The sequence below is a fragment of the Podarcis tiliguerta genome (assembly GCF_965153285.1).
Source record: "Podarcis tiliguerta genome assembly, chromosome: 3".
Classification (NCBI taxonomy): Eukaryota; Metazoa; Chordata; class Lepidosauria; order Squamata; family Lacertidae; genus Podarcis; species Podarcis tiliguerta.
In genome coordinates, this window is record NC_139536.1 from 118618498 (window position 1) to 118634038 (window position 15541).

The 15541-nt window shown below is 44.0% G+C and overlaps 1 protein-coding gene and 1 long non-coding RNA gene across 15 annotated transcripts in view; one reads left to right on the forward strand and one right to left on the reverse strand.

Annotated features, from left to right (window-relative positions):
• ITSN2 (intersectin 2) overlaps nt 1–15541 on the forward strand; it is a 70339-nt gene that overhangs the window by 42062 nt on the left and 12736 nt on the right. For 10 of the 14 annotated variants that reach the window (XM_083435538.1, XM_083435535.1, XM_083435528.1 and 7 more), the window contains one exon: nt 1275–1466. In XM_083435538.1, coding sequence (XP_083291664.1) covers nt 1275–1466 — 192 coding nt within the window. Of the gene's footprint in view, nt 1–1274; nt 1467–7524; nt 11563–15541 lie in introns of those variants that run through there. The other 4 variants (XM_083435532.1, XM_083435530.1, XM_083435531.1 and 1 more) reach the window with 1 other exon arrangement.
• Nucleotides 1466–6562, reverse strand: LOC310675328. The gene is made up of 2 exons (XR_014510054.1): nt 4834–6562; nt 1466–1978 (listed from the first exon to the last, which is right to left on the reverse strand). It is a non-coding gene; the product is annotated as an uncharacterized lncRNA (long non-coding RNA).

Genomic DNA, 15541 nt, shown 5'->3' on the forward strand with positions numbered 1-15541 from the left:
AAACCGAGGCTTCCGTTTTTGGTGCTCATTCAGCCCTGGTCCAGCACTTCAGCAGCCTTTCCTGAGTCATTTGGAATGGAGAGAGTTTGGCGTCATCCGCACCCTGTTGGCACTTTACCCCCAAACTCCAAATGACAGCTCCCAGTGACTTGATATAGATGTTTATTGAGGGACAGGATGGCATCCTTCAGAACCCTACAGCTTAAAAGCCATGGGGCCAAGGATCTATCCCCTAAACTACCGTCTAGAAGGATGTGGCCCTGCAGGTAGGAGTGAAACTACTGCAAATTTAGTCTCCCAACCCCCATCCTGCCAGGCCATCCCAGAAAGATACTGTGGTCAACAGTATTGATAACCACTGAAAAGAAACAGCTGGGAAGTACTCTGTCACCAAATGAGGAGACTTGGGTCCCCTGCAGTTCCTTTCTCATTGCTTGTTTCTGATGTATTCTTGCCTAATCACTTCTGGGACACTTGAAAGGAGTACAGTTTTTACTAGCTTCTGAAAGAGGAGAAGGGAGATTTCTAGACCAATATAACATGGGTACACAGAGAAGAAATCTGCTGCAGTCCCTGAGGTTGTTCTTCTTTCATTTCTAAAATGTAGCTGGGACGCAGAATTATTTTTCTTCAGTGATGGAGTGCTTAGCTCTCCTGGGCCTAAAAAATAGGTATGAAATGACAAGTGGGCAACCTTCCTCTGTTACCAAATCACCCCCCTGTTACCTCCCTTCACCCATTGATATGAAGCCAGCTGGTTATGGCACTGGGGTGGGTGCCCTGGTGCTCTAGCAGGAGAAATAAAAGTACTGTATTTTTCTTTGTATAACACACCCCTTTGTATAAGAAATTTTGGGGGACTCTGGGGAGGATTGCCCAGTGTTGTTGAGCTTTTATTAGGGGGAATTGCCAAAGATCACTCACCCATTGAACCTACGCTCACACTTGCATGCGTCCCAAACGCAACCAATCGGCTACCCAATTGCCACGGTAACAGCCAATAAACACCAGTCCTTGCCGCAGCCACCAATAGCCGATTACAATCTCCAGCTTGAGGCAGCAACAAATCCGACGTCCCACATATGCACTATCCGTGTATAAGACGTCCAATTTTTAACATTTTTTTGGGGGGGGGAGGGAATCTAGTCTTATACACAGAAAAGTACGGTACTTTCGCTCTGCTTTGGAAAGGGCCTGGAATTCTGAAATAATGTTTGGTATCTCTGCTGATTCAGGATAACACAGCTGGTCTTGTGGGTTTCCATTTCTTCTAGTGTGTCAAGTGATAGCAATGTATGACTACAGGGCAAACAATGAAGACGAGCTCAGTTTCTCCAAGGGGCAGCTTATCAACGTACTGAATAAAGAAGATGCAGATTGGTGGCAAGGGGAGATCAACGGCTCTTCAGGCCTCTTTCCCTCAAATTATGTTAAAATGACCACAGACTGTGACCCAAGTCAGCAATGTAAGTGAAATTTGTTTAATTCATCAATTCATTTGTTTTTTCAGCTCACATGCTTGTAGTTCAGGATCATTATTATCATCATTATTACCAGAGAGTTCTAGTTCACCAGGAACATCCTTCAGTCACTTCATTCAGATCCGCAGGTAGATGCACATGTTTGCCTTTTTCTTGTGTGTTCAGCTGCCACGGCTGGACTCGTTCCTTTCTGGGCAATTTTTGAGCTCTTTCACTCGCTCCATTCTAGCGTTGGTGTAGGACTAGATCCTCTCAGACGGTGAAGCGTCACCTCGTCCTCTTTCCTTCCAAGCAATGCTGTGCTCTTCATTTGCACAAAGGATCCTACTCAGACTTCTCAGGTTGTAGCTTGATGTAGATTACTGCCTCCTTCCTTTTTCTTCGATTTGAAATTAGTTATAAAACTTCATAGGTTGCCCTTTTACCAGTTACCAGTCGGGCGTTGGAAAGCACGCTGCTTTGGAATAGTTGGAATATTAACCCCAGAGGATACTCAGCTGCAATTTTGAGACAGTAAGGAAGTATGAAAGTAAGGAAGGTTCAGTTATACTTTGGGTTCTCAGTCTTTCAAATGCTCCTCATTACCTTCTGGCAGTTATGACTGCTGTGCTGTTTCTGCCACTTCCTGTCAATCACTGTATTCATCCTGATTAGACGGCATTGGCTTATTTAATGAGCATTCACTCTTATTTGTTTACAGGAGAGTTAGATGACATTGCATTAAAGCAACAGTTGTCCCACACTTTCCAGTGCATTTCTATGTAGTAGTAGTAGTACAGTGGTACCTTGGTTCTCAAACTTAATCCGTTCCAGAAGTCTGTTCCAAAACCAAAGCATTCTAAAATCAAGGCACACTTTCCCATAGAAAGTAATGCAACATGGATTAATCTGTTCCAGACAATTAAAAACAACCCCTAAAACAGCAGTCCAACATGAATTTTACTAATGAGACCATTGATCCATAAAATGAAAGCAATAAACCAGGCTGCAATCTACTACCCAGTATCAAAAACTGGCAGTGATCTACCCATTGCCATTGGAGGGGGGAGTTTAATGGGGGGGGGGAGAACACAAATTAGAGGGACAAGGACCGCGCTTGGGGTGTGTGTGGGAAAGGAGGTGTTTAACTGGGTGCGGGAGAGGGGAGTTTAAGTAGCGGGGAGGAAAGGGAGGCAAAAGTTCTCTCCCCCAGCCCAAGCCAGCCCTCTCCCCTCCTAAAGCATCTGCCCACGCTCCCCATTCGCCTGGGTGAGTCCCAGGGATTCTGTCTCCACTTGGGGCATGACGAAGGGGCAGCCACGGGGCGGTGCTGCCTGCACGTCCCTGGTATGGCGGCACCAGGACGCGGCAGCAGCACCGGAGCGTCGAGAGGAGGCGGCAGCTGCTCCCGGCTGCGCTCCCAGCCACTGGATGCTAAGCCGGGTGGGCTGGAGCCTGCGCGCAGTGCGAGCACCCTGATCCCCGCCTGGACCTCGGTTGAGGTCGGGCTTGGAACAGGGGGACGGAGGGAAGGTGAGGGGCTGGGAAGGTCAACCTGCCCAGCATACTTCCCCCAGCACATGCCCCCCGCCCCAACACCACCTTTCTGCTCGCTGGGGAGAGTCGCCAACTTCCAAGTCTCCCTACTCCGGAGTCACTTACATTCCGAGGTGCCGCCCAACTCCACTTTGTATGGAGGAAAGAGGTCTTCTCGGCAGACAAAAGGGAAGGGAAGGAAATGGCGGCAGCCACTGCTGGAGCCAAGCTGCTCGCCCAGAATGGAAGTGTGCACTCAAATCATTTCCGGGTTTGAAATGTTCAGCTTCCAAGTGGTTCGAGAACTAAGCTGTTCAAAAACTGAGGTACCACTATACTAATAATATTTATAAATCTGGCTCGGTTTCCCTAGCCTCTATGTCACTTTCCTTATGCAGAAATCTGGCCCTTTGGGGAAGTGAGTTTGTCGTGGAGCAGCTCCCAAACAACTATAATTTTTCAGTGTGTGACTTAATCCCACCTCAAAATAGCAACACTCTGGAGGTGCCCTGTGCTGAGTGTGCATTTTGAGAGAAGTGAAAAAAACCCAAACGAGCATATGGTGAATGAAGGGCAAAGTGTGGCTATACCTGCACAACTAAGGTCTATAAATGTTTCTCCTGCACTAGAGGAATGTATCCTGAAGTGGTCTTTCCCTCCAACATTCTCCAGTAGGCAGATTAGAATTGCCAATATCATTTTATGAGAGTTTTTATTTGACTTTCTATCTAGCCTTGGGAGACCTGTGGAACTTGTTTCCTGAATCTGTTTCTTAGCTTCCTGAGCCCAGAGCCCTGGGCTGTGGTCTTTGCTCAGTATGCCCTCTACTTCTCTGTCCCGTAATCTTCTAACTAACAATGGTATTTCAACAACTTTCTGCACTGAGACATAGGAAACCATTCTCTTGAGGTCACCTCCACGTAGAAAAGAGAAAAAAGATGTATTAGAGCTGTATGCATTGATCAGCCCCCCACTGCCTTGTGGGATATCTTTGGGAGAAGAAAAGACTTGAGAAGGAAACCCTACACAAAATTGGAGTGGAATCTCTAAAGCAAGACCTACCAGATCTTACCATCAGAGGCCAAAATTTTTTTGTCTTAAATTATCTCTGCCTAGAAATTTTGCAGAAAAGGAAGGATCTTAAAGATTATGCTTCCAAGCTGCATGAAGGAGGCCTTTGATAGTGCTGGGGCTACCCGTTCAAATGAATAGTCATCCCTGAGAACAAGGCATTCACAGCCGCCATACCATCTGACGCAGGGCAACTACTGAAGCAGCTAGAGTTTAAAGATAGAATGAGTGAAGACAGTTCAGATGATTGGGAGGAGGAGGATGAAACAGACCATAGCCATGATGATATGCATATCTGGCAATGCGCAACAAGGAAAAATAAAAAGGCAAAGAGTGAATTTTGCAGACTGGGGAATGTCTTCCAGGGCAGGCTAACCCAGAGGAGCAAGTCCAGATGGTCATTGGTACAGAACAATGTGCACCTGATGACACCTATGCCATTACATGTGGGTACCATGCTTGTTTCTCTGGTAGTGCCATGAGGAAGGCAGTCTGGGTAACTGACAGTGTTTCCTTTGCCCCACCACTGGAGGGAGAAGCCCTGTCCTGCAGCAGGTCTGACTTGTCTCTCTCCTAGCAAACTCAGGAGTTTGTGGGTGGAATCCAACATGGCGCTGAATGAACATTCTGTCAGTGCAAGGATTTCTGCTTGTGCAATGGAAAGTTCTCCTCCCCCCTGCCCATGTGCCCCCTAAATCAGTTCTCTGGAGCAGATATGAGGGGGGCACTGGGCATACACAGTGAGGGAAGCGGGAGAAGTTCTTACCCTTGGTTGAATACTGGCCATGTGCTTCTCAACCTTTGGTTGCTTTCATTTTGCCAGGCAGGTTATATTTCACATGGTGAATCCTATTCAGTGTTTTTGTCTTCTGTTTCAATTTTTGTAATGCTTGTTTTTTATATTATTGTTCGATTGTAGATTGCGGGATTTTAACTCCTGTGAATACTAAGTGATGTAAACACATTGGAAGGGCAGGATATCGATCTGAATCCTTAAAGGTTCATTTTGTCCCTTTAATACCCAATCACTGCTGTGCAGGTGAGGGCTATTTTATCAGGACCACTGTTCTGCACAATATAGGAACTGGAGAAGTATTAGTAGTAGCAGCAGTAGAAGTAGCATATCAGTAATAGCATATCATACTAGCATTATATCACAACCAGACTGTATTTCCAGGCACTGTGATCATCTGCCAGGGATTCACATATTTTTGCAAACCTTCATGCCATGTTTGCAGACATTTTTGTAACACAGAGTTGGTCTGTCAGCGGGTCTAGTGTCTGAAGCCATCTCCCCTCCAAGGTCCTTGGGGATCTTGCCATCTTCCGTTCTGTGGACATGACCAAGCCAGTGTAGATGTCATTGAGACAGAAGTGTGAACATGTTGGGAATGTGGGCTTTGGGAGAGCACATTTTTGCTTGAGGCCTGTCCTGCCATGTGATGACCAAAATCTTCCTGAGGCAATGCATGTGGAAGGTATTGAGGCGTTGCTCCTAGCAGTTGTAAGTTGTCCATGACTCTTTATTACCGTTCTTTATAAGGAAGGCATCCAAGGATGAGCTGTTTTGCTGGACAGTCATGTGCATGTTCTGACGGAAGGGTGCAATCTTTTTGGGAAGCTTAGGCAGACATCCTACCTTGGGGAGCCGTGTCAAGAGTCCTTTTTGGCTGGTGAGGTCAGGTCTATGAAGGCACTGTGCAAGGGGCACCCCTGTTCTCAGCATTTCTCCTGCAGCTGGCACAGTGAGAGAATCATGACAGCCGTTGACCTCAGCTCGAAAGCTGCATTGTGACCCAGGATAGACTCTGTCAGGGAGTGACTGTAATCTCTTGAGAAATACATTAGGGAAGGCTTTCCTCATGGCGTTCAGCAGGGAGATCCCATGTTAGTTGTTACAGTCTTGACGATCACTTTTGTTAACAATGCTGGAGTTGTGTATCTCTTAGGGCATGGATCCTTGTTCCCAACACTGCAAGTGGTTTTGTGGAGGTGCGTCATGAGGGAAGAATTTGAGCCAGCTTTCAGCTCTTCTGCTGGGATTCTGTCCTGTCTTCCTGGAGTGGCTGGACAAAGAGAAGTGGTGGGAGGCACCAGCCGGGGAAGTCTCCTATGAGGAAGGCTCAGAGCCCGGGGTGTGGTGGTGGGACAAATCAGAGGATGGAGGAGGGCAGAAGGGTTGGAAGTTGAAGAAGCAACAGGCTTAAGTGAGAAAGGAGAGCCAGATGCAGAAAGCAGTGCAGACTCAGCACATGAAGCAGATAAGGAGGGGCCAGCGGCTGCAGATGCATCCATAGTGTTTGCCTTTCCTACTGTAGTTGGCTCCCCTCCCCGCTTGTCTCCAAGGTCAGGGAGAGCTTTGCACGTAGCAGAAGAACGAGTATAGGTGGCCCCTCCCCAGCATAATTTAAGGCTTCTTAAGGGGAGACATCTGGCAGGGAGGAGACTTGGGGGGAAGTAGGAGATAGTCAGCTCCCACCGTGGATGAAGAGCCGGATGAATCATAGAATCATAGAGTTGGAAGAGACCACAAGGGCCATCGAGTCCAACCCCCTGCCAAGCAGGAAACACCATCAGAGCACTCCTGACATATGGTTGTCAAGCCTCTGCTTAAAGACCTCCAAAGAAGGAGACTCCACCACACTCCTTGGCAGCAAATTCCACTGTCGAACAGCTCTTACTGTCAGGAAGTTCTTCCTAATGTTTAGGTGGAATCTTCTTTCTTGTAGTTTGGATCCATTGCTCCGTGTCCGCTTCTCTGGAGCAGCAGAAAACAACCTTTCTCCCTCCTCTGTGTGACATCCTTTTATATATTTGAACATGGCTATCATATCACCCCTTAACCTCCTCTTCTCCAGGCTAAACATGCCCAGCTCCCTTAGCCGTTCCTCATAAGGCATCGTTTCCAGGCCTTTGACCATTTTGATTGCCGTCCTCTGGACACGTTCCAGTTTGTCAGTGTCCTTCTTGAACTGTGGTGCCCAGAACTGGACACACTACTCCAGGTGAGGTCTGACCAGAGCAGAATACAGTGCCACTGAAAATCTGTGATTGTCTCACTTTGTACCATGAATCAGTGCAGGTGCCTCAAGACTCTCTAGAAATTAGGGAGTATTGTTCTGTTGGAGGAACACCATAAACATTTTTCAACTATCAAAAGCCCATTGAGCTTTTAGAAAATCTTAGAAATTTCCCTGCTTCCCTTATTCTCCAGCTAAGCAGTTGGCAGCCTTGTATAGCTGAGCCATTTAGTATTTGACAGATAGTAAAAATCAGCCGTGCATTATTTACCCATATAGTTTTCATTGAAAACATCACAAAGCGATGAGGCATGGTAATTCCTTGTTAATAAGAAATGGTCTTTCTCTGCCATCTGATTGGCCCCTTGCAGGTTTCACTCAGAAAATCTAGTTGTGGTCATTTATCTCTAATTTTCTTTTCTTTTTTATTTTTTAAGGATCCCATGTTGTCTTCCAGTGTGAAAGCACCTCAGAGACCCACTATCCAACTTTGACTATAGCATGGAGGCAGGTGGACAGCCTGCTCAGATCTCTCTGAAACAATTGATTTGCTTCGCTTCAATATTAAATCCACTCAAGACTTCAAATTTTGTTCTGTATTGTACAGTTACAGTTTCTGCAAACTGACTAGATAGTGGGTCTTTGTGTGGCTTTCTGCACTGTCCTATCTTGTGTTCTCTATTCCCTTTATTTAGGAACAATTAGTGCACTTGTCAAGGTATCTCTTGATGTGGTGCAGCATTAGGCACACAAAGACCTACTACTGATTGTACTGTTTCACCTGCTTAGTTGTGCTCTTGGGATGTTGCACCTTGTATTTCCTTTGTTGATTTGTGGTTTGCTGATCTCTCACCATGCACTTCATGTATGATTCTGGACACAGTGACTGGGCTATTGAACCGAAAAGGAACAGAGGTGGAATAAAACTTGGTGTGCTTCTTATGCACTTTACACTTCCACTGCATCTGCTGGCTTTCAGATCTTAAAACTCATTTGTCTGACTCAAACACCAACTTGTCTGTCACATGCTTCTTTATATGGATTTTGAGAAAAGTTTCTCTCTCTCTCTCTCTCTCTCTCTCTCTCTCAGCCCATTTTATTACGTGTTAAAGTAGAGAGCAAACCCGAGCCACACCTATTTTGGTGGGCATTGTTTTTTATGTGGTCTGATTTTAGATTCTGGGTGAAAAGAGATGTGGGGAAGGTCTCTCTTCTGTTGCTCCCCCTGCTCCTGACAACACCATGAGCAGCCTGATGGGCTTAGAGCTCCTAGGCTTGGCTCATCCCTTGCCAGGTGCCTCAGTGCTGATCCTTTGGGTGATGCTGGGGGGGGGGGAGCAGCAGGGGAGGGAGGGCCCAGTCAGCTACTGGGTGGGGGGCAATTTTCTAGGCCCCGTTGTGTTCCCAGGGATGTCAGAAGGAGCACGACAGGACCCCCAGGGCCTTTCTGTCGGCTGCTCCTCTTCCCTTGCCAACCCAACTTCACGTTACTTAGTAGAGAGTCCCATGCAGCATGACCCCCGGACACCCCTGCACCAACGCTATTTGCCCAGGTTTTCCACCTGAAAGCTGGTTGAGGGCAGTGAGTGGCTTGAAGCATGGAGATTATTAGGAGCCTGGAACAGTTGGGAGAATAAGCAGAGCACCTCTCTGTGCCACGGCGCCCCTCCAACATGCCCACATAGTGACACATACTTACATGTGATGTGTAGTGGAACCCTGAGAAATAGCAAGCTATTTCCTTTTTAACATTCTATAGCTACCCTTAATGCCAAAGTTAACTATCTGTAACAATAAAACATGGTATTATTGTTGTCCCATACTGAATATCTTATAGATCTGCAATTGGCCTCTGGCAATTTCCTAGTCAATGACACTGTCAAAATGAGATTCCTATTGAGAGCTTACATTATTATTATTATTATTATTATTATTATTATTATTCCTGCATCAGTTTAATATCAGTTGAAGTTCACTGTTTCTGCCTCTCCCTTTGAAGGAGAGGATAGGATGACAAGATCTAGAATAGAGGCAGTCTGACAGAATGGCCCTATTCTCCAAATTTACTACATATCCGCAAGTGATTGGATCCCCAGTTTTAGGGGAATTTCCATTTAGATTGGTCATTTTAAGGCATCATTAAGCTAACATGTGGCAGAGTAGTATTTTGGTTGTAATTCTTTAGTGATTTAAATATGTTATTTTCTGTCATGCATACCACTTCAGTAATTTAACTTCTTTAAGATTATGTCTTGGGGAAAGCTAGTATTTTTTTAAAGGATGACAATTTTGTAAGGCAATTAATTGAGGTAAGACAATTTCTTAGAATTTGAGAGTGCAAGCAACAATTGTGATGTGTGCAATCTGAAATGTTTACAGTTTGGATATGCAAAACTAAGGTGGTACTATCAAAAAGTGTTAATTTCATTAACTCAGAAGTATTTTGTTCATCATTCTAACAGTGTAATGCTGTTACTTGGAAGAGAGTTCCTTTTAAGTTTGTTTAGGGTTCTCACCTAAATAAAATGAATGTTATGTACTCTTAATAGACTTTTATCAAAGATAGAAAGAAAGAAAGAAAGAAGGGGGGGAGAGATTCCTGTATATACTTTTATCAAGTAACAGATTGTAAGGAGGGTTTTATGTGCAATACAGGAAAGTTATGTGCCTCAATAAATTATGAATGGGTTTTCTCTTACTTGTGTTTTCCTGTGATCGTATCTCAAAGAATCAACTTATCAGTATTGATCGCTGCAAGTGGCTCAGTGTTCAGCTGGTTCCCCATTCCCGTCTTTCTGCTTGATAGTGGACATTTAGCAAATGTTTTGATGCTACATCAATAAAAATGCTAATTGTGCAGTATTGCTTCCTCTTCTCACAAATTGTGATTGCGGCTTAGCAACTTTCAGCCAAAAGATCCCTGGTGGGCTCTTCTGGAAATGTTTCTAGTCCAGCTCTTCAGCCCCACATGGCGACTTGACAGGGGCTGGAGCTCTCTGTTTATACCATCTCAATCACAAAGTTCATCAAGCCCTTGGCAGACCTCAAACACGGCTGTTGCCATTTTTGCTAACCTAGCCACATACAAGGGTTCAGACAAAATCTGAGTTTCCAGTAACTTGTGAAAGGGTTTTGTTTTTTATTTGTTGGCTAATCATTCAGAAACTGATGCTCAAACCAATTTAGTTGCTGGATGAATTATCTTTGAAAAGTCCTGAATTGCAGGGCGAGATTAAAGAACCTCTTCATGCCAACTGTTAGAAGAAAAGCGAAAATCATAAAGCTTTTAAATCCATATACTGTATTGAGTAGAGTTTTTAAACTCCTGCACCCCAGAGAGCAGTAGCTTAACAATTGCCTATTTACAAATGCATATCAGGCAAATTGCCTATTTACAAATGCATCTCAGTTCCAAAAGTTTCTAGGTATTGGATGCCTCTGCTCTTCAAACCAAAAGCCAAACATTCTGGCAGACAGACTAAGCTTTTAGGTGTGCATCCATTGGGCTCTCTGAACTGTAGGTCTTTCGCTTTAAAGACGAATGGCTTTGTTTTTGCAGATTTCTTATGGGTACCTGTTACTGTTATGTCTACCTGCTTGTGCAACAGAATAAGCTTTCCCTCCTCGCCTTGCCTCCTTGCACTCCCAAAATCTCCCTCTGAGGCAGGTTTTGGTAGCATGCTTTTTAGGTGCGGTGGGGGTGAGAACGAGAGGAGAATTAGCCAAAGAATAGGATGCCCTTAAGATCTCACAAATGGGGGGTAATTAGGAATTGAGGGTTCTTGACTAAACCTAGAAATTACAATCCAGCCTAATTAAGAGTTCTGGAGAACTCAAAAGATTGTTAATGATTTTGTGGATATTTTGGATGGGCATCTAAGCAGCTAGAAAACTACCATATAATAGTTCAACATAAAATGAATGAACCACACCATCAAATTGTGATTTGTTCTTAACAGTATATACCAGGACATGAGGCTTTGTGCTCCTTCTATGCAATCCAACCATAAACTGATGTCAATCAGCCTGTTACAAGAATGCTGACAGACGTATGATTTGCAGTGGTATTTTGGGCTGCCACAACATGCTGCTGCTTTACAGTGCAATCTTGCGCATGTGTCCTCTTGGATGAGCCCCGTCAAGATCAGTTGGGTTTGCTTCCAGTTAAAGGTGCATTTTGACTGCAATTCTTTACACACCTGAGAGCAAGATCCTCTAAACTCGACGAGTCTTAAGTCTAAGGAGACATAAATAGGGTTGTGTTCCTTTTATTAGCTATCTTAAATGCTTACATATTGTAGTGTTGTATGCTGCCTTAATAACTTTTTCTTCTTGGGTTCTATAGTATTTGAAATAATGTTTAGTGTCTCACCATGCAAACACAGCATATGCTGTGTATGAGATAATGGTTATTTGTTTTTTTGAAAACTGGAAATAACTATGCAAAAATACTTTATTAAAGAGACACACAAAGTTATATGCTTGTGTATGATTTCTTTTCCATTACGGTTAGCCTAATTAAATTTATCTCTGGGCATGGAGAGCTATTGTGCTAGAGTGGCTCAGTGGTCCAACTAGGAGGGTCAGACTGAGTTGTGTCTCTAGAGAGGGTGAGCTGTCTCTGCCAGGAGAGTCCAGGGGGTTTCTTCCAGCTCCCAGCCAGCCCAGCCAGCAGTGTGCTCAAATGCACACTCGGCGACTGATGGCTCAATTCTAACCATGCAAGCCCTCTTGAATTTAGTGGTGCCTACTCCCAGGGGAGTGGAGCTAGGATTGCACCCAAAGATATCAACTCTTTCAACAAAACAACTCTGAAGGCCCCATTTCTTCATGCACCAGTGGGTTTAATTTAATTGGTTGATTGTTTTGCCTCAATATGTTAGACCTTTCTAAGATTTAGAAAACTTGGGTTATGGAAGAGATACCTTAAAGGGTCATGGAAAGCCTGATGATTCCCCTACAATTTGGTTCCACTATCCTTTGAAACAGAAATGGAAAATGTTTCTACTAGCAATTATACTGGGAAAAGTTGAAAGGTATTCAACTTGTTTTAGAGGGGGTTTGCATTCCTCCCCAGCTCAGGTTTGCAGCGTGGAGGTTCTTACGGAGCCAATATGGTCATTAGAGGCCAAGTGACCACCGGCTATCACTTTGGGCTGTGGCCAAACCTGGATGGAGACAGCTTGCCCTCCATTGCCCAGGCTGAGGTAACCTCGCATGTTTGTTGCAATGGGCCTCTGAATATGGGCCTCTGAAAATGGTTCCAAAAAGTTTGGCTGGATTAGGGCAGCAAGAGGGCTTTGTGGGATTCCCTGGTTTCCAGTCCAGCCCAAGCCCAAGCCTGGCTGTGAAGTCTCAAATGGCTTGAGACCAGATCGCCTTCTCCCCCAAGATCCCTACCTTAAGATCTTCTTTGAGCCACTGCCAAGTGCGGCTGCCATGAAGGGGGCCTTCTCTGTGAGGGCATCTGTGGTGATAAATAGTTTGAACTACCATTTAATGTGCAGTGTAATCTTGTTGTTTTGTGATATTGTTATTTTCATTGTAATCTATGGTTTTATGTTTGTGTGTCACCCAGACGACATTGGGCAACCTTACGCCAATGGTAAATAAATGTTCTGTGTAACAGAGCTGGGCAATATCTGGTTTTCAATGTCACGATATATCACCAGCTAAACATCATGATATTTGGATATATCACAATGTCTGAAATAAGGCTGGAACTATGTAGAGGTGACTGTGGTAATAATGCCACGGAAAACTGCCACTACTTATGGGTCTTACTCTAAAACGGATAAATTTTTACTTACCTTTAACATATTGTTAAAATGGTTATGTTATAGTGCTACTATACTGATAATGTTTAAATTAGCACATTTTCTCTAAAATTAAAGGTATAGAAGTAATTCTGTAGCCTAGATATCAAAGGTAAGGAGGGAGATTGTTTCCTTAAAAAAATAATTACACTACTAAACAAGAAAACCAGTTCACAATCACTGTCACACTTTTAGATACAGTTGTACCTCAGGTTACATACACTTCAGGTTACAGATGCTTCAGGTTACAGACTCCTCTAACCCAGAAATAGTGCTTCACGTTAAGAACTTTGCTTCAGGATGAGAACAGAAATCGTGGTCTGGCGGCGCGGCGGCAGCGGGAGGCCCCATTAGCTAAAGTGGTGCTTCAGGTTAAGAACAGTTTCAGGTTAAGAACGGACCTCTGGAGCGAATTAAGTACTTAATCCAAGGTACCACTGTATTCAAATATATATCACTATTGAGTCTTAGTTGGACGTGTGCATCCCACAACACCAGTTATTAGATTGTTTGTTAATTTTCTTTTCTAAACCAGGCCAAAATAGAAAGAATGGAATGGATGAATTTTAACAGAACAAAAAATTGCTAAACACAATTTATATGTTTAGTGCCAGGGGAATTTGCATTTCTTATAGAAGCCAAGCCAAAAACAGAAAGAATGGATTGAATTTTACAAAATTAAAAAATACTAAATATATATATATATATTTGCAAGGAAAATTTGATGCATTTAATTATATGAAGATTTACTCAACGATAGTGTTCTTCATCTGTAACATTACAGATTTCCAGAGAATATATTAATGTTAATAGATTACCGTATTTTTTGCTCTATAAGACTCACTTTTTCCCTCCTGAAAAGTAAGGGGAAATGTGTGGGCATCTTATGGAGCGAATGCAGGCTGCGCAGCTATCCCAGAAGCCAGAACAGCAAGAGGAATTGCTGCTTTCACTGCGCAGCGATCCCTCTTGCTGTTCTGGCTTCTGAGATTCAGAATATTTTTTTCCTTGTTTTCCTCCTCCAAAAACTAGGCGCGTCTTGTGGTCTGGTGTGTCTTATAGAGCGAAAAATACAGTAGTTATTGATAATAACAAGTGTGTGAGAAAGCAAATGAGCAAGGGGAGAATTGAGAGGAGTTCTAGGGAAGGGAGGAGGGTCTGGAGGAGAAAAGGAGGAACCTAATGAGGGAGACACGCAGACAATTGCACAAAGGCACACAAACACAAAAGAGGGAAGTAGGCAAAGCAGCATTTTTTTTGCTTTTAATTTGAAGCAACTACAGAGCATGTTTCTCTGCAGTTTCCTAGGCACAGGGGAGGCAGCGGAGGAGGCGGGGAGCTACTTTAAAATGTTTTTTTGTAATATTATTTTTTATTAGTTTTCAAATTTTAACAAATCCATCCAAATTATTTAAATTTAATATATTTTTCAAAAAATAATTAGGTTTCCGGCTCCTGTTGCAAGCATATGTCCAATACATTCCTGATGTTACCGCTTCATTCTTCTTCTTTAATCACCTTCTCAACCTTCTAGTAGTTTTAATCCATTTTCATAGCCAGCGGATTTTGTTACCTTGCAATCAGCGCCATTGTTTTTTCCAAAACATGCGTAGTCCTTCCAGCATTCTGATCTTGAACCTGGTGTGTAAAGGTGATTCATTGCTATCACCTTTTGTCCATTCACATTCCTCTGCTCTGGTCTTACTGGGCTCTAAATAACTCCCAACAGATGGCTGCTCTTTAGCCCCCAGTTAGAGAACAAAGTCACATAAACTCCTGCTAGATATAATTAGCAGTCCTTCATTTTATCAAATTAGTCTCTTGTCCATTCCAGTCCAAAGATAATTTCAATATTGCCTATTTCAACCTCGGTTGGAAGGAGAAGGTATAAGCCGACTCGAATATAAGCCGAGGCACCTAATTTCACCACAGAAAACTGGGAAAATTTATTGACTCAAGCATAAGCCGGTTCAGCACACCACATACCTCCTGGTGGGCCGGAGTGCGTATGTGCGTGCATGCAGGCGCACACGGCAGAGGGGGCTTCTCTCTCCCCCCTGCCTACCTAGGGTGCTGCCGAGAGGCAGAGGCTGGTGGCGGCAGCAACAGAGGAAGAACAAGGCTGCTCGTTCCTCCTCCGCCACCACCAACAGTGGCAAAGGCAGTGGAGGAGGAAGGAGCAGCCCGAAAGGACCCTCACTTAAGTATAAGCCGAGGGGGGCTTTTTCAGCCAAAAAAATGTGCTGGAAGAGTCGGCTTATACTCGAGTATATACGGTATATAAAATCATTGTGAAACTCTTTGTAGAGCATAAATCAGTGTTTCCCCTTTCTTCCCTCAGTATCAGACAGAACAACATAGTGACTGCACACGATTCTTTCCTTTTTGCAGGGGAGGTCAAGAAAGAAAAAGACCATTTAGGAATCATCATAACAGACATTGCCTTGCCTTCCACTCCCGTTCTGGCGGCTGCAAGGATTTTCCTGCTTGTAAAAAGTCATTCAACCACCTTCACAGCTCAAGTCCAGTCCTTTTGGCAACTGATTAATTGCAGCCCATTATCATATGCCGTTTCAGGAGCTCCCCTTAATTAAAGCCCATGTTCCAACTTCTTGAGGAACTGAGCATAGCTGATGCC